We start from the raw sequence: 26,017 nt of genomic DNA, 5'->3' as shown, positions 1-26,017 counted from the left end.
CAAGATTCCCGTGACAAACAAACAAAACCACGGAACTGCAGAAAAAGCTTTCCGTTTGGTCAGGTGTTCAATGGGGAACAATTTGTATCACTCACTTCTATTTTTTTGTGTGATGTTTGCGGTAAGAAATAAATCCTGCTTCCAAACTCAGACAGCTCTGAAAGCAGCAACACCCTTTGGTGCAAACAAATTTGCAGAATTAACATTTTACATTTTGCAAACTGTGATCCAAAGTGCTTCAGAACAACGTTATGCTAAAAAGCTCCCATAAAACATAATTAAGTATCTAACTACTTAAGTTACAGAGATGCACAGGCTGTTAAAATTAGCCAATTTTATTCAAATAATGTTAGATGGAACACATAATTATGTCTTCTCAAAAAAGTTACGTATTTATGTGCTTTTTAGTCAAATGAAAATTTCATTTTTTCCCCTCCGCAGAAGTAATTCAGTAGAAGCCAGAGTCTTGAGTAGCCCAGTTAGGTGCCTAAAGAATAAATAAATAAGAATCAGTAGAAAATAAATTACTACATTATCTATTAGTTACTGGAATTTATGAGAAACTCTTAAAAAAAATATAATACTGATATATGGCTAAGTGGGAATATTGTTAATTAGTCAAGTATAACCTGCAAGTATAAAACAAGTGTTGATATAGCAGAAATACATGCTTCAATTAAATTGTACAGCCTGAATCCCCCAAGCTAGTGGTTTGAAACAGAAGACTTCTATAGGATTCCAAAACAAATATAAAAGTAATTTGGCAGTTATATTTTTAAAAGAAAATAATATCACATTAAGTTTCACATGACTTCCTTTTAATAGAATAAACTAATCCACCACTGCTTGTCAAACTTCCACCAGTATTTCAGCCAAGCAGTGAGGAAGCCCAATAAAACTTTAAATATTTGACAAGTATTTTTAGCACGTGCTTTGGGATTTTGTCTGTTGTTTTATGTGTGTTTTTAAGTATGCATGGTTAGGTCCTTGGTGGACCTCAGAGTCATCACCTTTCACAGTTCTTCTCCCTCACAAAGCTTCCCACGTTGTAAAGCGGAGAGAGACTAGACCAGGTGACGTTTAAAGAATCACAGAATGTCAGGGGTTGGAAAGGACACTGAAAGATCATCTAGTTCAACCCCCCTGCCAGAGCAGGATCACCTGCAGTAGGTCACACACGAACATGTCCAGGTGGGCTTTGTAAGTCACCAGAGCAGGAGACTCCACAACCTCCTCGGGCAGCCAGTGCCAATGCTCTGTCACCCTCACAGTGAAAAAATTTTTTCCTAGTATTTTTGTGGAACCCTCCTATGTTCCAGCTTGCACTTATTTCCCCTTATCCTTTCATTGGACATCACTGAAAAGAGCCTGGCTCTGTCCTCCTGACACTCCCCCTTGACATATTTATAAATATTAATGAGGTCGCCCCTCAGCCTCCTCCAAGCTAAAGAGACCCAGCTCCTTCAGCCTTTCCTCATAAGGGAGATGTTCCACTCCCTTCATCGTTTTTGTGGCTCTGCATTGGGCTCTCTCAAGCAGTTCCCTGTCTCTCTTGAGCTGAGGGGCCCAGAACTGGACACAATATTCCAGATGTGGCCTCACCAGGGCAGAGTAGAGGGGGAGAAGGACCTCTCTTGACCTACTAGCTACCTCCCTTCTAATATACCCCAGGATGCCATTGGCCTTCTTGGCCACGAGGGCACATTGCTGGCTCACGGGCATCCTGCTGTCCACCAGGTCCCTCTCCCGTATGTTGTTCTCCAGCAGATGAGTCCCCAACCTATACTGGTACATGGGGTTGTTCTTTCCCAGGTGCAAGACTCTACACTTGCCCTTGTTGGATCTCGTAACATTTCTCCCCGCCCAACTCTCCAGGCTGTCCAGGTCTCTCTGAATGGCAGCACAGCCTTCGGGTGTGTCAGTCCCTCCTCCCAGTTTTGTGTCATCAGCAAACCTGCTGACAGTGCTCTCTGTTCCCTCACCCAGGTCCTTGATAAATATATTGAACAGTACCAACAGTACCAACGCCTGAGAGACTCCACTAGATACAGGCCTCCAGCTAGACTGTCCCATTGACCACAACTCTCTGACTTCTTCCCTTCAACCAGTTCACAACCCATCTCACCACGTCATCATCCAGACCACGTTTCCTCAGTTTAGCTACAAAGACACTGTGGCAGACAGTGTCAAATGCTTTACTGAAATCTAAATAAAACATGTTCACTGCACTGACATCATCTATTCACCTGGCTACATCCTCATAAAAGGCTATCAGGTTGGACAAACATGACTTCCCCTTGGTAAAGCCATGCTGACTGCTCCTAATGACCCTCTTATCCTTGATATGCCCAGAGACAGTGCCAAGGATAAGTTGTTCCATCACCTTTCCAGGAAAGGAGGTGAGGCTGAATGGTCTGTAGTTACCCAGGTCCTCCTTCTTGCCCTTTTTGAAGGCTGAAGTGACATTTCCTTTCCTCTAGTCCTCAGACACCTCTCCTGTTCCCCATGACTTTCTAAAGATGATGGAGAGTGACCTAGCGATGACTTCCGTCAGTTCCCTCAGCACCCATGGGTGCATCTCATCAGGACCCACGGCATGATGGATGTTCAGACTGCCTAACTGATCCCTAACCCAGTCCTCACCAACCAGGGCAAACTCCTCCTTTATCCTGGCCTCCTCTGGCGCCTCAGGGTACTGGGGCTCCTCATGACAGTCTCCAGCAGCACAGGCAGAGGCAAAGAAGGCATTCAGTAACTCTGCCTTCTTTATATCCTCTCTCACCAGGGCACCCAACTCACTCAGCAGCAGGCCTACATCGCCTCTAGCATTACTTTTGTTTGCAATATATTTGAAAAAGCCCTTTCTGTTGTCCTTGACCTCCCCTGTAAGGTTTAATTCCAAGGAGGCCTTAGCTTTCCTAGTTGCCTCCTTACATCCTCTGACCACAGTCTTATACTCCACTGAAGCGGCCAGCTCCTCTTTCATCATGTCAGCTTCCTTGTTTTCACTAGTTCTACTTAAACCTCTGGCTGACCTAATTTTGTTCTCTACTATTTCATGAAATGAGTTTAACAGTTTGGGTTTTGCACAACGCCTCCTTTGTGTTCCAGTCTTAAGCATCATTCATTCTTCTCTCAATACTCTGTATACACCTACAGATGCTTTTTAAGTACAAAACATCTGTAAGTAATAATACAACTATTTTTATAAATGTCATCCTTCAAAACCAGCCCTTTTCAGGCAGTGAAGGAGACCATTTAAAAGAAGTAGAAAATCAAATGATGACAGACATCAAAACAAGTAATACCTAGTGATGAGAATACAAGTGACAAGAAAACAAAAAACCCTTCTAATGCTCATAAGAAATTAAACCTTTCCCATCTAATATATAGGGCCAGAACTAGAAGAAGACACATCTGATGAATTAAGGAATACATTAAGAATTGTATTTAAATATATCTCACAAAAAAAGAGTGAAATTCAGAAAACATAAGTTATACCAACCTCAGATCTACCACTTTGATTCAGTTTCTTCTCAATGTTCATAGCCAACATTTGACTACGGAAAGACAGGCTTTTGGTCTTCTCAATCACTTGTTGGTAAGGTGAGACTGCATTGTTGCCCATGACTACATGGCCCTAGAACACAGCAAATTTAACAATCACTCAGAATTCATACGTCTTTAATGCTCTGTTTTTAGAGCTTTGGCAAATCATCTTATGCGCAGCATCAAAGAAGAATAAATGAAGTCCACTACATTTAATGGGCAAAAAAACCCCAAAACAACCAAACCAACCCCAAAACAACAACAAAAAAACCACAACCAAACACCAAACCCCAGCAGAAATTAAAATTAACTGTTCCTGAATAAGGTAAAAGCAATTTAATCAAAAATTCAACAAATTCGCTTGGACATCTAACAGTCTCACCAGCTTTGAATCCAGTTTGGCATCTAATCGGGCATTTCGAATTAGATTCACAATCCATCTTTCCGCTTCTTCAGGAGTCATGTTCAGTTTATCTGCCAACATACTAAAAAGATAATGGACTTTACCAAAAAGCGAAGCAGAATCCCCTCTGACGTTGACTTCCCTAGTCACTTTCACCAAGTTAAATCAACACAAAATTTGGCACTACCCAAGATTCAATAAATACCACGTATCTGGGAAGCACACGTTCATGAAATGACACTGAAGCTTACATACATACACTCCTGAACATCTCCCATTGTTTTACTCTGGAACATTCTGAATAAGGAATTCACATCCTGAGAGTATAAACTTAATTGTTCTCAACTACATCATCTTGCACTTAATCTCAACCTGCACAATTTTTATATGTTGCTATTAAACCTTACCGACATGAACATTCTTTGGAAAACTGTCAGTTAAGTAATCTCAGCACAACAGAAAACAGCAACCACCATTATTAAGAAAACGACAGAATTGCTTTTATTCTTATGCAAATCTAGCCAGCAGTCACAAAAGTTTAAACTAATTAGTCCAGTAAAGAGTCTCAGTAACTCATTTAGCAGAGTAAACTTCACCCTGAAGTTTCAGGAACAAGAGCCACAAGACAGTTTGGTATAGAAGATGTGACAGCTACACTATGCTCAAACTTGTTGCAATTTCAAGGAGGGATGGTGGGGGAGGAGAGAAAAAGAAAAATTCTTAATGAAACAAGAACTCTTGTCCAGGAATAATTCCTTCTGCTGGCATTTCCCGGGGCTTTTCAGCCAACTCCTTTAGCTTCCTGCGGGCAGTTGGCTCATGCAGGACATTTGTAACGCTCATTCTTCCAGCAGCTTTCAGACTAGGGTCACAAACATGAGGTAAGGGCTACAGACAGGACCAAAAAGCCAGCTGGTTATACTGAGGTGCACAAGAAGTCAATTTCCCACCATTTTACAGGATCTTGCTTAAACGCATTTTTCTCTGCCTGAAAGATTAATTCTCCTCTTGACAATTTTTAGTGTCAAGCAAATACTTTATATTCTAGCAATTATTACCTCATCTACTCAGACTATGTCTACAGGCTTCTTCCTACAGTCTTCCCTCCTATATGTTCTTGCCCTTTTACCCTTCTCCCAACTGTGAAAGTAAATCCCATCTTTTGTCACAGATGAACAGGAAGTGAGGTAAATATGAAAAAAAAAAACAAAACCCAAAGTAATTTAAAAATACTGGACTTAGACTGAACTCACTGCAGTGAAATGACACAACAAACAGGCAACAAAATATCTGGCATCTGACAAAGCAAGGGGAACCAAATTCCAACCACGGTTGCTACAGTTTCACTAGAACTGTGGTTGAAGTCGCAAGTGTAGAGAGCAGACAAGCTAAGAGATACCAAGGATGTAAATTTTTGTGGAATTCTGTCTAGGTGACTGATAATAAGACAGCTATTTCAATAGGAAGAAGCTATAGATTGCTTTCCTACCTCTGAATCAGTGATGTTAAGCACTTGACTTGCAACTAGAGAAATTTCAAACTCAAAGAATGTGGGGTGTACACGTTAGGAGAATCCTCATATTTCTCTTTCAAAAGCACAAAGAGGATTCAGATTAAAAATAAAAATAAAACAACTCCTCCAGAGGACCACAAGAGCGGCCACTACAGCGTGGATTAAGAAACAAACCTTTGAGATAAAAGCATGGAACCTCTATCATTGGTGACAGTCAAGAATGAACTATGGAGTAGCCTCACAGAACACTGCAGCAGGTCCTGCTCAGAATTTTAGCTGAGTGCACAGGACTGAACCAGATGACTTATAGAGGTCCCCTCAAACCCACAGCACCTTTCTGCTTAACCTGAAGACCCTTGTACTTGGAGAGGAAGAGGGTACAGACTTCTAGAGAGTTGTTTCAAGCCAGAAACCTATAAAGTGCTTTATATCACCTAGCAGTTAATTGTACTTTCTCTTATTACACCTGAATTTTACCAGTTCAGCTTCTTCAGAGGTGGGCTTTTTTTTAAATGAAAACATGTTATATGGACAAACATACAGTCTATATGTAGTTACATGACAGAGATAGCACACCTCAGTACAGGCAATTTTTCCTCCACATGCATTTGAAAAACTTACAAGTTGTAGCATGAAAATTACAGGGTAAAAAAGGAATATAAGAACTTCTTATCTCAGCTTCTAGCCTTAAGATTTACATAGATTTCAAATTTTAACATAAAATAAGCAAAAGTTATAAAGTAACAATGATCTTTTCATGAAAGAAAAGCATCTGTATTAAAACCCCCAAAACTTTACCACACTCTGATGCAGAAGAGGATCTTAGTTCTGCCATTTCTGGCAAATGGGTTGTATTTTAGGGTCTCCTTTCAGGCTACACTGAAGCAGCCAGAATCATTGAATGTGCCTTGTATGTATTACGTAGGAGGTACTTGCCTGATAAAACAACACATACGTCCAAAAAAGCATTCTCTGTCACAGAATCAATTTGGTTGGAAAAGACCTAAGATCAAGTCCAACCATTAAACCTAGGTCACCAATAAACCATGTCCCTAAGCACCAGATCAACACGTCGTGTAAGTATCTCCAGGGATGGTGAATCCACCACTGCCCTGGCCAGCCTGTTCCAATGCCCGATGACCCTTTCAGCCAAGAATTTCTTCCTAATATTCAGCCTAAATCTCCGTGGCACAACTTGCAGTCATTGCCTCTAGTCCTATTACTTGCTGCTAGGGAAAAAACATTGACTCTCACCTCTCTCCAACTCCTTTTCAAGTAGTTGTAGAGAGTGATAATGTCTCCTCCCCTCAGTCTCCTTTTCTCTGGTTCCCTCATAGGACTTGTGGTCCAGATCCTTCAGGAGCCTCATTGCCCTTTCCTGGACACACTCCAGCACCAAAATGTCCTTCCAGAGCAAATGCACTGAAGATCTACCCTGATTACAATTATATAGCAAACAGCACCATTCTCCCATTGCGCTGTTCAAATACTTACCCAGTTCTCTCAAGAGATACAAACTATAGCTTAGCCCCCCTACATGTTCAACAGTTCCAGTAATAGTGACACATTCACATTTACAAACACGTATTAACACCATTAATACTAAGGAATGGAAGGAAGAAAAGTCATACTTTAGATTTTCACTGTTTATAAAGATCCCCAATAAAAATCAGTGACTCACAATGCAGTAATTTTATTAAAATCTGAGAAATACTGTCAATCATTTAAAGTTACAGGTGATTTTAAAAGGAGAGTTTGCCAATGGTAGTTTCAAAAATATTTTTTAGATTTCTGCCTCTCTCTTACAAGGATATTCACTTATTCGGTCACTAGGGTAAATGTTATTTAAGCTCTCCTTTGCTTAAAAAGCAAGTTTACTTTATTGCACACATCTTCATATACTAAGAAGCCTAACTTGTAACGCACACACAAGAAATGAAGCATAACCAGCTCTTCAGTTAAATACAGGCATATAAAACCAAGCAAAAGATTCTGAATTAATTTAATTATTCCCCATTAAATGTAACATTTAAAAGGGTAACTAATTGCAGCATGATTTGAGATGTATAAATTGTAAATTACAACTGATAAAGCAATGACATCCTTTGGAAAAAAAATGTCAGCTGCCTAACACATGTAAGAAAAAAAGCCATCTATTTTCCATTTAACATAAGGAATAGCAGATTTCCCACTAATTGTTTTCAAATTTGTTCCGAATAGTTAAGACAGTACTTACCAAGCACTGCGGTAAAACCAGTTAGTTTTCGACTCCAGGAATAGCAGTGGGAATCACTTGTGGGCAAAGAAAAGCTAGAACTAAGCCTCGGTCAAATGTTTAATGAAAAGTATTTTGACTGACTAATTTCTTAAACAAAAAGTCTGAAATGCCTGAAGATATACTTAACGCACCCTACTTAATAAGCTCTAATCTCATGATCTGCACGGAAGTTTAAGGCTTACGTCCATTGTTTAAAACACAATCACCTAACAAAAAGAATCTCATAACCAACACCTGCTTCCTGTGCGCTTATCCAAAGTGATATGTGGTAGAAATATTAACATTAATCTGAAAAATGTCTCAACTCAAAGTTTATCTCTTGCCTCAGACCACACCAGAATGCTTATAAATATGATGCTACTTGTGCTGATGAATCACATGTACCAAGGAAAGCCAACTACAATATATTCTATCATACTTGAAATAGAAATATCACATATGGCACAAAAAACACAGACTGTAAAATAAGTACTGAACACTAAATTAGTGTCAACCACCTACCACGTACCTTGAGTTGTTAAATAAAGATTGCTATTTTTCTTGTAACAAAACATTGGTATGTTACCCAAAGTTTATTGGTATCTTTTGACAGACTTGAATCATCCCTTGACTTTCTGCTCATTGATTCACAGAATTCGAGAATGGCCTAGGCTGGAAGGAACCTTAGAGATCAATTAATCCAACCTCCCTGTCATGGGCAGGGACGCCTCTCAACTAGATCAGGCAACACATGGGGACTGAACGGGGATCAAACCTGTGGCCTCGGTGTTATCAGCACCACGCTCTAACCGACTGAGCTAACCGGCCCCCCCAAGCAGACTTCTCAGATACTTAATCTCTAGTTAAGAAAAGCTTAAACATCTCATTTCATTGAAAATTTGTGAATATGTACAGTATTCACAGAACTAAAAATCACTTCCAGGAAACAGCAAGGCACTGTGAGGTTTTACATTTCCCAGAAACTCATCCCTAAGAGATCTTTATTTACACTTTTGCTTCTAAATACTTATTCAAAATCTTTTTATCCCTAAATGTGCAGTACTCTGCCTGAAGCGATTTTAGATAAAGACTAGCCTCCTTATAAAAATGAATGCAAGTATGGAAGTTTGATTCCCAGCATGTAGTTCAGTTTCCTGCTATGACTATGCTTAAAACATCATACACTACAGCTGATTAAAACACTCAGTTTCAACGTTTGCCTTTTCCCTTGAACTCATTGGCTATTTCAAGTTGATACAAAGGATGAAAAAAACCAACCTTCTCATCTTCCAAATACACTGAAGACAAATGTGTCACACGGTGAAGAGGCATTAGAAGTAATAGAATCTTTGTCTTTTCTCCAACTATACCTACCCATGAAAAAAGCAATCCTCTCAATCAGGTTGCAAAACACTTAACGTAATTTTCTCCAACTCCTTTTCTTTTGAAATCAAGCACTATTAGATCACTCCCTCAGAGGACCAAGCACATACATTTGCCTTCGACACAAGCTGGTAACAGGACTCTACTGAACTTGATCGATTTGCAGCTTTGGTTTCTGTTGTCTCGAGGATCTTTGCACTGTTCTCTACCATTCAATTTTTAGAGCATTCTAAGATTCTCACTCCACTTTTTCTCCTTTTTCATTTGAGGGATGTGGAAATATTGGGAATGAGGGCAAAGGCCAAGTGGAAAGTGATCTCGAGAATGCGTAACATCATCTTAGTTAGTTTCTACTATACATGCGTCAGAGCAGATGCGTTTGAAAAGTCTACTTTTACAAAATTAACCTGAATAAACAACAGACATCATTGCTAATAAGAACATAATTTTCTTACAGCTGCATCACTCATTTTGTGCCACAAAGAACAAGGTCTATCGTTTTTTTTTCTATTTAATTAATGAAAAAAGCAATACAGTTCTAAGTTTTCAAAGATATGGGTACCTGTATCTACCACATATAAATAAATTTAAGCAACTGCTCTATTTGCAATTTGTATTTACTTAATATTACCACTCTGTACCAACAGATGTGCAAATGAGCTCCAAATTAAGGCACCCAGACACTGGGTCTGAAAGTCCTCATTAAATCCAGTAGAGACCTAACTCGACACCAAGAGACAGTTTCAGCTTGAAAGCACTGTTTGTTTGGGGGGGGGCTGGTAGAGAGGTTGTTTTAATATTAACCACAAAAATTCAACTTTACAGTATGACTGCTGTAACTGCAGCATATCACATTAGAGCTACAAAACTAGAAAGACAACTAACCAATTAAATTTCACTTAATGATTTTAATTTCACCTGATGACTGAATATTTTACTAACTAAAGTTTACAAAGTTGAGCAAACTGTCATCCATGACTGTTTTTTTTTTTCCTGAACTGCTGTATTAAGAAGCTATCTTACCCAATGCTGATACATTGATGGATGCGACAGAAAGTCTCAAATATAAAGAGACGGGCGTTCTCGATGAAGTCCTCAAGGCATGCCACTAAGAAGAAATCATTCACAAGCACCTGCAAGTGTAAGGAGAAAGGGAACACTGAGAACAATCAAGCAAGTAGTAATTTACTGGCAAGTACTGTTAATAAGCAAGATCAGCAAACACCCTATCTAGAGCATGCCAAAACCTGTTTTTAAGATGTGGAGTAAAAGCTACAGATTTAGCAGAAAGTTTTAGTGTTCTGCAGCTCGCTGAACTAAAATTTACCTGCTAACATGATCACTGAGGTGTGACTCAAGAAGACAAGTCCTACTGCTGTCATACATACTGCCCCCACATATCACGGGATTCTTCTCTCTGCAGTTTGATCAGCGTTCTCCTTACCAGGCAAACCTGCTGGCTCAGCAGGCCAAGTGTGCCTATAAAGGTCAGATTACAGGAGCACTGGCCCTACACAGCAAAGATCATTACAAGCCTCTGATTTACCCAATTAGGTGACCAATACTAGTGAAAAAGAAGCCAAACCAGAGGCTACAAGAACTGGTACTGATGTTCAGCCATTAGAAATACTTCACCAGTCAACCAAGTGTTAGGTACCTTTAGTTTACTCTAGTATGAGCAGCTAAGATTTTTTGCGAGAATAGGTATTTAAATACGCTAATGTTATTTCATGTTACTTTTCACCATTACAGTTCCAGGATGCAGTATCTTTTACAACAAAAGGCAAATCCAAGCTTTTCTTCAAGCACTTTTCAAACACTAATGGAAAAGCTGAAGCTCAGCCAAATGCATGATTATCTATTCACTTCTTGTTCTAGGACTGCTTAAACATAATTTTAAAGCCATATCCTTGCCAGTAAGTCTTGTTTAAGTGTTGCAAAATGAACTGTTAAAGAAAAATCCAACCAAAAAACCACACACATCTGTGAATTAAAAGTTCATCTGAAAACACTGGCAATGGAATCAAACACCACTTCAAATCAATTAGTTGGCTACTATATATTTTAGAAATCCCGAATTAAAGGAAGAAGTCTTATAAATGTTAAAAACCTTACTGTTTCACACTCTCTCAGTTTCTTCTGCGCACCATCGAAATCAAAATTAACATACAAGCATTCCACAAACTCTGTGATAGGGTCCCTGTATGTGTAGGATTCCTGTAAAAAAAATTAGGATGGACATTAGAAATCAAGGCCACAAGGTCACTCAAGTATTCCTTAGTGTCTTCAAACAAAATGTAGTACTGGAAACGTACATTATCTTTACTGAAATAAGTTAAACTTCCCAATTCTTCTTATAAAAACTGAATAAATGTTCACTTTTTTCCCTCCTGTAGTATGGATAAACAACTAAAGTGCAGTTTCACCTTCAGCATTTAGTGCTGTGATTTTGGGGTTAGAAAACTGTCAGATTAGAGCCGGCTCTGTATCAAACATCTGTATTTCTTAAACAGATATTCTCCTAAATTCTAACTTCAAAGAATAGTCCAACACTAAATACGTCCTAATTTAATGATCATTCCATTTACACTGACAACATAGCTAGCACAAATAATACAAAATGCTTGTACTGATTTTGGCATTACAAGAATTACTCACCTTTAAACTACAAGGCAGGAACAACACTCAAGTCTACAAACATTTGTACAAATTAAGTTGTAATTAAACATCCTCTGATATGTCTCTAATGCACATTTCAAGACAGCTTAATTCAGTATCAGTCAATATCTGCTCTAGCATACCAAAAAGATCAGCAGATTGAGCAATTTATTTTTTTTTCTGAATCAAAGTTATTTTTCCTTCCTCAAAGAGCTGTATTTCCAGTCTCATTATTTAGGATCAAATTTCATTTTTATAGGTAAAAGTGTTCTTTTTGCGTCAAAATTGTACTTGTTAATCATATAATTAACATCCACTACGTAAAACAGTCTCGATCACTCTGTAAATTTAATATAGTGATGAACAGGTACCTATCAGCTCAACGCTCACAAAAGGTACTGCAAGTATTAGCAATCTCTAGTTGCTAGTGAAGCAATCAGCCTACCATGATATTTGACAAATCACTTCATTCAACACTTTCCTATGTAGGCAAGTCACCAGCTACCCTGTCTGAAATCAAATGTGTAAAGCCTACCACTTCATGATGTTATATAATGAACTATACAGAGTAGAAGTAGCTCAAAACCGAAGCCAGTAAGAGTTGGTAATTTCAAATGGAACACCTTAGTTGATTTTTGTTTTATTCATATCAACAGTGTAAGACAAAATGAAAGCAAAAACTTGTAAAAGGTTACTTCAAGTATTAGAATTTCATATCATATTAGAAGTTCAATGCTAAAATCAGGTTTAAGTTTAAAGATGAGTCTTAGTATTTCAACTCATTCATAGCTTCCCATGTCACTTCTGTGAATACATGCTTAAAAACAGATTAAGGCATGCTTAAAATTTGATCTTTCCATTGACCGTGCTTTGCATAGGTAGTTACATCAATGACAAGTGGATATAATGTATTGCTAGCCTGTAATGACTGCACTGTCACGTACACAACAGAGTTTGTTATCCACAATACATGTTATTATCACTAAAGGTGCCCAAAGCATGAATGCTTGTATAAAAGCCACATGCTGATTTCAGATTAAAATCTTTGCCATAACCCCTTTGATTGCTATCAAGCAGAGTTTTTATCACTCCTGTCCAAGTCTACAACCCCATATAACTATGACAACACAAGCATTTTCAAGAAAATGCACAGGGACACAAAGCAATGCACAACAGTTCAGTGCTTTTGAAATGCAAACAAGGTCCCTTAGTCACACAATTCCTTGTAAGGATGGCTGAAAAAGAAATATCAGATCCAGAGCCATTTCACATATCTTGTTGAATTGTCTGCATTTCTTCATACAGAAATAAAAGCAAAGTTGAGTGCATATTCTATTTTACCCACTGCTTGTTGACATGAAAGGAGAAAAAAAAACACTATTCTGTTCTCCCACTGACTGACATGCATCTTTACTTCAGTGAAAAATTAGTTCTGCAAGATAAAGAAAACACCAAGATACCTAAGGACTAAAACAGGCATATTATAAAGTTATTATGAAGTCTCAAAAAAGGACAGAAAATCAGATGTACCAGTCCTTACCTGCTGAATAACCTTGACCAGATCCTTCAGCACTTGTCTACGTTTTCGAACATCCTTATTTGTTATGACTGCAGTAGTCAAGTACCTGAGGATATGTGGGCACATTGTCTGAATTGCATTGAGATACCTAGAAAGGATAAAAAAAAAAAAAACAACAAAAAACAGATAAAGTTCAGATAATGCAGTTTTGCATCAAAACAGTGTTCATGATAAACTGCTTACGCTCCTTTTATGTGATACAATACCAGGGCTTATGACTGCCCATTTATTAAAAAACCACGATGATATATTCTGTTAACTTTTGATCATCTTTTTTGGACATGGAGGGGAGGGAGGGAACCAAGGGAGAGAAGGCAGCAGCGTGCTAGGGAGAAAAGACAAGGGGAGCACTGCAAAAGAGCCGTCCATAACACTGGCCTAAGCTGTCAGCTACACTGATTTCACAAGAGGGGCTTGCACAGGCACACAGAAACACAGAAAACCTGTTCTCATGTCATCATGCAAGCCTGCAACCTTTCTGTTCAACTCTCCAATTAGACCATATTTGCCAAGTGAGAAGCATAAATTAAAAAAAAATAAATAAAAAATGAACCAACACACATGCTACAAAACAAAGAGACAAAAAATTCCCAACACCAGTCTACAGGGACCATCATGCAAAAAATTCAACTGCTTTGCTTTAGTACTATTTTCCAAATTCATTACCTCCAGCCAGGTACTAGAAGGAGCAAAACTTGTACTTAAATTTTCCAGTGTTAAGCTGTTCTAGACACCTACATCTACATATAAGAAGTCAGTTCTCACAAATGGCTACAAGTGTTTCCATTTTCATTCTTAGACTGTCCTCAAGAACCCCTCTTAAATAGGTGTTGTAAAATCTAAATAAAACACCTTCTCCTACAGCCCTAAAAGATATGCTAGGAGTGGGTAATCTAGCAAAACCAGTTATTTGTTCCCCTGAAGCACATGGAAAAAGAATCGGTTCTTTCTAGCTGACCATCTCTTCTCCTTGAAGGAGTATAGCCAGGAAGAAAAGCAGATTATACACAAAAACTTCAAAAAGGCTTGGGGAAAAAAAAGTTTGAAGTTTTGATATTGTTAGAATTTCTAAAACAGCTTGAAGCTTTGGGCTGAAAAAACATTTTACAAGTTTGCACATTCATCATCCGCCTTCGTTTTGATTTAAAAAACCCCAACATAGCACAACACAACTTACTGTGGTTGATAGAGAAAAAGGTCAATGATATTGTCTCTCCCTTTAGGATGATTAAAAAACACAAACAAAGACCAGTGGATGAGCCATGTTCGTTGTTGAAGGGACTGCAGCGGAGAGCTGACAGACTAAAAGAAAACATAACAGTAGTGTAAGTCAAATAAAACACAAAGTCTGCATGAATACTAACGCATGAAAACCTGCAACTGTTAAAAACCCTGCAATTTTACAATGACTCTTGTAGCTGTTATCACTCTCACGCCGAGTTTCACTTCCAGCTTTTTAACTTGTCATCCGTTAAAGATAAATCTGCTGAAAGTTACAACCAAAATAAATTTTCCAATATTATATTCCAAATTGTTTGTCAAAATTTGTGTTCTATTATGGCAAGACCATAGATTTTACTTCTCCAAAGACTACCATACTAACATGTTATAACTTCCTTTTTTAGTCTGGAATTTTGTTTCTTATATTCTCTCTTCAGGTGCGATAGAAGGAACTACTTGGCTTCTCTAGATTTTGAGGTTTTTTTTCCCTTCTAAAGCCTCACAAGAGGTTTTTTTGCCATACACTCTCAGGCACTGATGAAACACCGTTATCACTTTCAGCCAAGAAATAACAATATATCTATCTTCATTTAAACCAGCTGACAATGCACAAATGAGGATTCATCTCTAAGTATTTGGATTAGCCCAAAATTCCAGCAGAACATATAAAATATGTTTATGTATAAAGTGACATAGCAAGTAATAATTACTCCAAAGAGCACAACACCAACTACTCTGATTCCATCCTAAAAAAAGTCTCAAAGTATAATAAGTCATTTTTAATAGTCATAACCATACAGGTTTATAAAAATGAGAAAATTAGTTAACATTCGACAGCATTGATAAAGAAAGATTCTGGAATGGGAGTGCAGAAAGCAAAGCAAACCACCAAACACCTTTCAAGATTCTGGTTCAGGAGAATAAATCTACATTTCAGATGTGGCAATTGAAACCCCATGAGCAAAGAGGAAGACTGAGAGGTCCTTAATCACTTCAGTTACTCTGAATTAGTACTGCAGCCCCAAACTTTCCTTTTTATGTTCTTTGTGCTCATTTGAACTCAGGATCTGGTAAGAAAGCTGAACTGACTGAAAACTATTTTCAAAACTAGCTGCCTTGCATTTTCTGTCAAAAATGTTATTTTCATGTGCGAAGAATATAGATAACATGCATTTTATTTGTTATAGAAAAAGAATAGTACAACTACCTGAAATATAAGCAGCAAGCAATGTCACACAAACAATGTCACACCTTGCTCTCAAACTCATCCTTGAGACCAGCTGTTTTGTTTACTGGACATACCTTAAAAGTTGTCAGCTACATTTTCAAATATGGTAAGAGGGAAGCAAGTAATACAAAAAAAAAAAAAAAGGAAGCTTCACTATCTCTTTATGAGCACACTTTGACTCTCCTATTATTATTATTATGACAGTATCTAAGGAAAAGGTAGTAAACTACTCCTGAACAAGACTGCAAGCGATTCACAATAAAACTTGAATACTAACACCTCTAACCCCTCACCTTACTAACATGACCAAGATTTTACTTACATTGTTATCTATTGTCTCCTTTAGTCTTGTAAGATCCTCCATGGCTGCATCCCAATTCTGCATCAGAATTTCAGATGCCAGTTTTCCCCACAGAGAACTCAAAGCATTTCTGTCTGTGGCTGGAACCTATTTTCAACAACAGCAACAAGAAGTCATACTCTTAGCAGTTGGGGTTTTTTTTAGTTATTATTTACTTTAAAAAAACAAGAAAAATATTTTCTGACAGCATTTTTAATTTACAAGACACCAAATTTGCATGGCCTCTTTTTAAATGAATATATTTTTATTTTTTTTAATAAAAGCAGCAATTTAGGTACAGAAGAAAAACATAAGAGTAAAGCTTCTGAAGTAGAAGCTAGAAAATCCTGTTAAAGTAAGACAAAATTCCATGGTGCTGTTTGTTTAAAAAGCAAACAAACAAACAAAACAAACCCAAAAACCAAACAGGAGAAAAAAAAACCCCACAACACAAATAACCCAAACAAAAAAGAAACCTGCTAAGCACGAAAGGACACTAGCATCTTTTTTTTCTTATTGCTGTTACACCACATAAAAATGCTTTTAAACTACTAAAGCAAGGTCATTACAAGGTAGGTTCCTAAGAAACTCATGATTGTAGGTAACCACCTTAAAAAAATATAGTACTCAAAGTTCTTCCTCCAAATGCATGCCAAAAAACATACTTCTTACAGAAACATCCAGCAGAAGTGCAAGTTTGCAGTAGTGAATATATTTCCTGGAAGGGCAGCCCTAAGGTCAAGCTGTATTAGTTTTATACAGGAATGAATTCCACTGGGTCATTCACAGTGTCAAATTCTGTTATCAGATCAGTACAATAGTTCTTTCATAGGTTGTGTTTCATCACACAGAACTTTAAACAAATTTTCTCCCATCAGAATTAGTAACAAAAGTTCTATATCAAGCCATTACCAGCACAAAAACAGTACTTAACTTTTCAAAATTATTCAGTATAAGAACATAATGTCCAGTTCAAAATTAAAACACACAAAAAAAATCAAAGATAGTTGCCCACAAACCTACACATGTAATTTTTCTTTTCCCTCTCAGCACATGGAATGTACCTGTAACACTGAAAGCTTTATCATCAACATTCAGACTAAGATTTTAATTTATCCCTACTTTAAACCCTAATTTGATTAAAGATACATTTTCCATTTTTGCTTGCTTAATTATAGTCAATTACAGGAATTATTGCTATTTACTTTAGCAGTATTTCAGGAAGTTATTTTTAGGTGGTACTAGAAATTAAACAGCAAGAAACAAACCTCAACATATGACCCACTATGTATTTTCAGCAATCACTCCACATATCCATGAGAGTTATACAGTTTAGAAGTCATCATATTCCAGGTAACCAAAGTGCTAATTTATCAGATACTTGTTGAGGAGGTTCACACATTGTACTGGTTCAAAATCACGTAATTACAGCTAGCTACTCACAATAACTGCCTTTAAATAATGCAGTTATTCTAGCTACATTATCTGGATTTTCAAATAGTTACCTTAAATTTCCATTTGTTAGTAAAATGGCACATTCGCTGATCAACAACAATAAATTTATTGTGCAGCGATTTTTACAAGACACTAAATCTTCATTCTCAAAATTCACTCCCACCATTAACAGATGACATGAATTACAACAAGATGAAAAGAGCTGCTTCAGAGATGATGGATCTGGTTCTACAATTCTTGTTTAAGCTGCTTACATCTCCTAAACAGATGGCTTATACTCTTAAATCCATGACAAAATTCAAGACAGATTAGAGTTCAGATAAGAAGCCGGCAGTTCACAATTACTGCTAATTGTATTCAATCCACCTGCAAGCTTTCCACTGATTATATCTGTACACAAACATAAGTATTCTTTTTGCTGTCTGTTTTGGTTTTAGGATACATTTACAGTGAGGAAAAGTATTCTGTAATTACAATTACCAAAAAATGCACAAATTTTAAGCACAGTTCTCAATTCAACAAGAAAATAACAGAATTGCTCAACAATAGTGAGGAACGTGAACAAACACTTTGAGCTTTTCTTTAGTGTATAGCAATTGTCTCAAAAAACTCAAAAGTACTATATTTTAAGAATACAGACATCTTACTAGTCTAAGAATTTCATTGACAAAAACACAAAAAACCCACAAAATAAAACCCCATCCAAAAAATACCCCAAACTTACCAGAACCCTAAAGAAGTAGAGATATTCTGCTGCTCCCGAGTAATTACCACACTCATACTGGAATTTTGCATACCTGTAGAGCGTATCTAGATACTCCTGCCTAAACTGCAAATGAACACAGAAAAAGTTTTTCTTCACCAGGAATAACAAACAAGCCAAGTTTACTATTAAAGTAATCTGTGAAGTCTTTAGGGTATTTAAAAGACACTGTACACAGGAAAAGCAATAGAAAACTACTATACTCTTAATCCATGCCACTGAATTAAAGTTTATACCAATACTGGAAAAAAAGTGAGATTCTGTATTACAAAGCAAAGCATATCTTAGTTACAAGGATGCAGCTAACACTAAGTTCCTGCTTTAATTTTGTTTGTGTAAAACTCAGAAGTTCAATGGCATTCAAATAAATTCCATTAGCATTAGAAATTTTGGCTATTAGCTACATCAACATGAGACAGGCCAAAATGCCAGCCCGTAAGGCTAGATTGGATATTAGGAAAAAATTTCCTATTGAAATAGTAGGGAAGTGTTGGAATAGGCTGCCCAGGGAAGGGGTGGAGTCACCATCCCTGGAGGTGTTCCAAGAACATTTAGATGTGGCACTTCAGGACACGGTTTAGTGGTCATAGTGGTGCTGGGTTGACAGTTGGACTTGATCTTAGATTCCATAATGGCTCAGAACTGCTGACTGTGTGGGAAGCTGGGTGGAGCCACTTACAACCGAATTGAAACAGATGCAAGAATTATACTTACACCATGCTTCTCAGCTAAATAATCAAACAGCATCCGACCATCCCTGTAACAGAAAGATAAAAACAAACTGTCACCATGCAACGTTACACAACACAACCTTTAGCTGTTAAAACACTCAAATAGAATACCAATGTAAAGTGATGCTCCTTCACTTGCTGTGCAAAAGCAACTGGAGAAATGTTAAGCCAACTACTCCTGAAGTGTATGAATAAGTCTCAAAATATTAAAATTATAATTTTAAATAAAGAATTCCACGTGCAACAATAATTAGTTACCAAAGGGTGGGAGATTGTATTAAATTTCATGGCATCCTTAACTTTCAGTACGGAAGTTAAATTCTGACTTCGAGCTCTTTCCACTCTCATATTCTAACTCCATGGCAGTTACTGTATCCAAGCAGTTTGAATTTAAGGAGATAGGAAAAAAAAAAATGCAAAGACTAAAGTAAAATAGAATTAGGAAGGAAATTCATTCCATTGTTAGCACTGGGACACAGTGGTTCGCAAGAATACTTCTACGACAGCAAAGGCCTGCAGAATGCAAAACTGTAAACAAACAAACAAACAAACAAACAAATCACACTTATATCTAATTCACACTATGACATTTCTTAAGCTTTTTTTTTTAATTCAACATATATAATAGAAGGACAAGCAGTACTGTCCAGATCAAAGGAAAGTTCAAATTTCCTGTAGGCAAGCATAAAAGTATCTACCACCAATAAATCCTATATTAATGACCACAGGACTTTTGATACAATAATAAGTTTCAGTTTTTATCTAGTCTCTACAATGATCAGCTCTAAAGAGCAAGATTTTAGCACATCAGCTTTTCAATACAATAAGAATTCCATTCAAACTACTGCAATCACCTGGCAGCAAGAACCACAGTTCATATACAGAGCTGAATTCATATTCATAAATGAAAGAAAAAGCACTTTCAATTTGGCACCTTCAATGTATGGACTACCCTTCTACAATACAATTAATGGCATTTTTTCTATTCCGAAGCCCCCCACCTTGCTTCTTCAATCAAACAAATGGTAAAGCTGACTTGGGAAATTCATGGAACACTCACATTTGACAGAACATGTACCCAAGATTTAAATGAAGAGGAGAGCAGGAAAATTATAAATTCCTCTTGGAACAAAGATACAATGATATGCAGGGGAAGAATTGCCTATTTGCTCTGAAATCAACTGACCTCAAAGCTGTTTGTTTTATTAGAACATACAGTCTAAGATTCTATAAGGAAATGGCACACTGCCAAGGTAGCCAAGAATGACATGTCATGGATTTCTTCCAGTGGAACATACTTCAAGGATGAGGAATACTGACTATTCCTCTATACTTTTAAGGTCAATGTCCTCCAATAGGCACATAGAAAAAAAGAAAGTGAAATGTTTTGGCATATTCTTGAAAGAAATTCCACTTGCAAAGTCCCCTTTACACATGACCTTCCACCACTTTCCATTCATGTTCCAAACAGCACTGTCATGGATCAAAAGCTGTGATATAAAGTCTTGATATCACACAGCTATAAATTTGATACAGGTTCCAAAGCACAAGCAGAAATTCACAAAGTCAAAGAATCAGAAGTTCTACTATTAAGCATTCTACTCATGTCCAGACAGACTGAAACATTTCAGCTTGATTCTCCCAATTACTGTATAACCCCCACAATCTGGATTAGAATTCTGTCAAGCCAATAACCAAACCCATTATTTCTAAGCTGCAAAGTTTTCAGACATTTTGAAAACAAAATGAATGTATCAGTTCTGAAACAAAACCTGTGGCATATGAGTAGTAAGGCTGATATTTTATAGCATTAAGCAAGTTTTATTCTATCCATTTTTTTTTAACGTATCTCTGGCTTACAAATTGGGTGTTTCCAATTTGGAACAAGTACTACTGATGAACTTCTAGGAATGAAATATTCTGTGAATACATCTCTCCTAAGAAATGTTAGTACTTAAGAATTGCAATAAGGATTTGCAAGATTTGTGCAGACTAATTCATTCTACTTTAATTACTCCAGTACACAAAGGGAAAACAAATTGGCTTTATCTCAAGATTATTAGGAGCAATACATTACATCAACAAATTGGTCAGCCCAGGGGGCAGAGGAGAATAAGGGCCTAAGGGAGAGGATCCCTAAGAGAAATATGTGCTGTAAGGCTGAAAGCATGCTTATCCACCAGGCCCCTCCAAATAAAAAAGATAGCACTCCATAATCCTCTCTGGAAGGTAGAAAAAAGAGAGAGGGTAGATGGTCTCCTAGAAAATAGAATTTTAATTGCTTCAGCCCACATTTACCCTCCAAACCCCCCCAAAAAACTCCTTCAAAAAACAAGCAAGAAAAGCAGTCCCACTCTCCCAAACTCAATCTTGACTATGATTTCATCACACAGTTATTCATAACTGTCACTTGTCCCATGATGATTCACGAACGCTAAGAACAGGGATGTCTCCTGCACAGCACCTAAGAGCACTGAAGAGAGTAAATTGTGTCCAGCAATTTTAATCACCTGACCACAAGCACTATTCAAATACTGGCTGGAAATAAAGACATAGATGTTGCATTTTGGGACATGTTTTACTGGTGGACTTAACAGCGCGACGTTAAAAGTTGGACTCTGTGATCTTACAGTTTCCAGCCTAAACAATTCCATCATTCTAGTTTTAACTTTGCAGTCGCTGCAAGGAGAGCATTCCTTTTATCACCTAAGACATACTAACAAGCCATCCTGAGATATTGTGTTAGAAATTACCTAGTGGACTGCATTTGTCTTGTAGTCTCTGGATCCTCAAACATTTTGACAATAGGTTCCGTTTCAGCTTGAAGCTGCTTCAGCTGTGCAACAACAGTTGTTCTCTTCTCACGCAAAGCTAAACACACAAACAAAAAATATTTTAATAGATAAAAAAAGCTGTTACAGAAAAAAGCCCTGTAATTACATGATGTTAACTACATTTGAACGTCTTTCCAATTCCTACCTTACTTGTCCCCTCAGACAATTCATAAAACTAGAGCTATCAAACAATTAATTAATTTAATAAAAAGCTTCTAAGATTTGATTCCTCTTCTCCTGTGTGGAGCTCTGGTCAGTGACTAAAGAGCAGGTACAGCTGGAGCAGTCTGTATTAGACAAGTTATCTTCAGGCTCCCACTGAAGGAGAAATGATCTTTTAAGTAAGTTCCAAGTTTATCTGGAATAAGCAAAAAATCAAATATTGCTACAACACCAATAAAATTTCCTCTAACTGACCAAGCTCTGAAAGCTTTTTTTTTAGAATACTTAACTGAAAAATCAACAGCAACTCAATACGCAAACTTATGATTTGAAACACTATGTGTCTTTAATTAGAATATTAAACCTTTTATAAAATACAGTTATGAAACAGAACCAAGAGCTTTAGGATGATTATTTCACACAGACCCAAACCTCCTCACTCACCAACTACTACCAGTGCAATAAAAGAAGCTAAAGAAAAAAAAACAACAAACCAACAGCAACATCCTGAGACTAGCTATATGAGCCAGAAACCCATGGGATCAGAGAAACCAAGATCAAATTGCAGGAGAAAACAGGAAGCCATCAAAGCAAGCCACGCACAGAGCACTCAACACCACAGTGAACCTAGAGACACATCTTCTGTGATTTCACTGTATTTGTACAGTAGGTCCAAAGTGTATAACACCATAACGGTGACCCGGTCTAAACGTAAGAATGACTTGCCTGATAGGAAGTTTTCCAGTAAGGAGAAAGTATCTCCAACCTGAGATGAATCTTGAGATTGTAAGAGGAAGGGGAAACAGATGAAAAAAAGCCACTCAGGTGACTTACTAAGAGTATAAAAATGTTTTCCTGTGACATCTCCTGGCTGTGTAATTGTAAGTTGATCATGTAGAACGCAAGACAAAAGCAACTACAAATTGTGCAGAAACATTTCTAAGTATAATAGTGGAAGCAAACTTAGCTTTGAATACTTAAAACAGTGAGGTTCTAACAATAACAACAAAAAAAAAACAAATCAAAAACAAACACAGCAAACAAAAAGCATTATCAAATTCTAATGAAGCCAGCAATTCCACAAATTAACCTGTCTGTACACACATTCTGGTAAGCAGTGATGAACTAAGATGACACATAGCAGAAATAGAGTAGGTTAAGACCTTTTCATAGAAAGCTGTACAACAAGCATCCCCTGAACAACTCACTCTACATGCAAGGATTACCTCTGCTTAAATTAATTTCATACTGTTGAATAAAAGCCACAGGTCAAACAACAGTAAGTCATCATATATCAAAAAAAAAAAAATCTTGACAACTTGATGACACAAAATCTTAGAGACATGCTTGAAAAAAGTATAAGAAAAACCTAAGTGTGGAAACTGTTGGACTACATGAAGACAGAGCTTTCCTTGCAACCAAACTGATTCAACTTACATTACAGCTATGACCGTATGAAATTATCTAAGCAACCTGCTTAAATAAGTGGCTGTAGTCAGCATATTAAAAACATTAGAGGAGGGACTCTTTCATAGCTATAGGACATGGAGTAATGGTTTCAAACTGAAGGAGCGTAGATTTAAATTAGATGTTACAAAGATTCTTTTTTTTGTGCAGGTGGAAAGACACTTGAACAGGTTGCCCAGAGAAGCTGTTGGCATTGCCTCCCTGGAAGTGTTCGAGGCCAGCTTGGATGGGGCTCTGAGCAATGTGGTCTAGTGGGAGGTGTCCCAGATGTGGCAGGGGGCTTGGAACTATATGATCTTTAAGGTCCCTTCCAACTCAATCCATTCTATGATTAGACTAGTTACTTTGTGAAAGTGTGCTACAATTGCTATTCCTTATGCATTTTACTACTTATTTGTTACTGATAGAGCAATATACTTCTTCAACAGTTTATAAAGGTTGGAGCAAGGAAAGCAAGAGGAAAACCTATTCAGCTTTGGAATTTTTACAGTCTTGAGATCACTTGACTTGTTTTTTTTAAAACCAGCAGAACTGATAAGTAATCTAAATGCAAAGCTATCATTAGAACTGTTTCATAGATTACAAAAGTGAAAACCTCTGGTTTTCACTATTTGTTATCAGTCCCATACAGCATTGCATATACACCCGTGAACTACATCTAACGCTAGCCTATCAAAGATTTTGCCAAAACATTGACTCCATCTTCTATTAGTTCTCTTCATGTATTTCCAAATAGGCTAACTGCCAACTTTGCCATTTAAAGAGCCTGAAAAGAGTAAGACCCAGAGCCAGAACAACTGCTGGATCTTTTACCCGACTATACAAGAGCACCCCAGTCTCTTTCTCCTAGACCGCAGGCAAGGTAGACTGTAGTTCCACTAGTTTAGAAAAAGGTGAGAAATTCAAAAAAACTAACCAAAAAAAGAAGACAGAAATAGGAGTAAAGTGTATATTCAAAGGCTATGGTCAGGAAGGGAGAACAACCAACAAACAAGAAACCCACCCAGAAAAGACAACATGGGAAAAAAGAAACAAAAACATCACAAACCAAACACTACACAAAACCCCATGAAGGACAGCAATCAGAGAAAGTAAGACATTCTAATTTTCTCCCTGTCTCCAGAAATTTAAGTAGTACGCAGGAAGGTTTCCAAAATAATAGTCAAGACAATAAGAGATTAAATTTTCTATGCATTCTGATAATATTACTTAACATTGACTTCTTCCTAGAGAAAGAGCAATTGATGTGCTGACAGAAGCGAGAGAAACATGCATCTTCAAAAACATTCGCATCTCCTCAGCAAAAACAAATCTTAAAAGTCTAAAAAAAATCAGTCACAGATAAACGGAACAGTGGAATTACTTATAATGGAAATCTAGCCTTAACATACCAGATGCTTTAAAGAAAACGTTGACTGACCCAAATCGATGTCCATTAGCGCTTAATTTGACAGATGAAAAATAACTGCAACTTAAAGTGCTTAAAATTATCACATCAGCATTGAAATACCTCAGACATCACTCAAAGACCAAGTTCCTAATAGAACAACAAACCTAAACTTCCCAGGGTTAGGGGATTCTCTTTGTTTCAGTATCACTCATCTTTTCATTAAGTTAAACAGTATTCTAGCTTTTGAGTGTGCCAAGCAAACTACCGCTAGCTGTTCTGTTATTTTAGATACAAAGGTTGTAGAAGAATATTTTACTTCTAAATGAGTAGCTTACCATGTGGAATTTCATCAGAATACAGATTTTTGTACACATCCATAGCAAAATCCACCATGTTGGTATCACTAAGGAGATCCAGTTTTCCTTGGAGCAGCTCTTTTTCATTGTATATCTGAAACAGAAATTATTAACAGACTTCTTTGAATTTGATACTTTCAAATTCATATTATGTAGCTACTTTTATGGCTGTTTCTTTATGGATTTTTGTCTAATTCTATAATTTTAAATGCCAAATCTCACAGTTTTACAAGATTTCACAGCTCTGTCATTAAGTGTGCTTACTATACAACCTCTCTACAGTCTTGGCAAGATATCATGAGCTTCCTGCTATTTATGAATGCAGGAACTTGAAAAGCTTGGTAGAAGACAGATAATTTTAATCACTTTATCAGGAATAGTAATTCCCTTTACAATTCACAAAGAAAAAAACTCCAACATTAAAAAAACTCCAAAAATTACATATAATTAAAAAATAATTATAAAACCTCAGTCAGACTTTTCTTTCAAAGTAGTGAATGCTTTCCACAACATAAGACGAACAGTGCACGCTAGTCAAATAATTAAAAGCAGATCTAAGAAGAGATACTCAAGATCAAACTTATAATGTAATTGTAGCACAGATTAATTTAAAATATGTTGTTAGGGGTATAATATAAAGCAAATTTTGTTTAGTCTGTGTAACTTGATGGTGTTATTTTAAACTTATCAAACTGTTTCTTAAAGTTCCCACTCTTTAATTCAGCCAT

At 37.1% G+C, this 26,017-nt stretch overlaps 1 protein-coding gene across 2 annotated transcripts; it reads right to left on the bottom strand.

Moving 5' to 3' along the window:
* Positions 1–316: 316 nt before the first annotated feature.
* Positions 317–25,391, bottom strand: EIF3E (eukaryotic translation initiation factor 3, subunit E). 2 transcript variants are annotated; one of them, XM_009875839.1, is made up of 13 exons: positions 25,269–25,387; positions 22,803–22,853; positions 21,834–21,951; positions 19,064–19,106; positions 18,311–18,415; positions 16,114–16,239; positions 14,520–14,644; positions 13,304–13,430; positions 11,221–11,322; positions 10,129–10,238; positions 3,932–4,034; positions 3,506–3,640; positions 317–487 (listed from the first exon to the last, which is right to left on the bottom strand). In XM_009875839.1, exons 1-13 carry the CDS (start codon positions 25,324–25,326, stop codon positions 449–451), a joined length of 1,242 nt encoding a protein of 413 aa, XP_009874141.1. In that variant the 5' UTR covers positions 25,327–25,387; the 3' UTR covers positions 317–448. The 2 variants fall into 2 exon arrangements, with proteins under 2 accessions (XP_009874141.1, XP_009874142.1); XM_009875840.1 differs by lacking the exon at positions 22,803–22,853 and having other exon boundaries at positions 25,269–25,391.
* Positions 25,392–26,017: the final 626 nt, after the last annotated feature.

Source organism: Apaloderma vittatum, unplaced genomic scaffold, assembly GCF_000703405.1.
Source record: "Apaloderma vittatum isolate BGI_N311 unplaced genomic scaffold, ASM70340v1 scaffold1479, whole genome shotgun sequence".
In the NCBI taxonomy this organism is placed as follows: Eukaryota; Metazoa; Chordata; class Aves; order Trogoniformes; family Trogonidae; genus Apaloderma; species Apaloderma vittatum.
The sequence above is the reverse complement of the archived record's forward strand: the minus strand, read 5'-3'. Positions and strand labels throughout refer to the sequence as shown.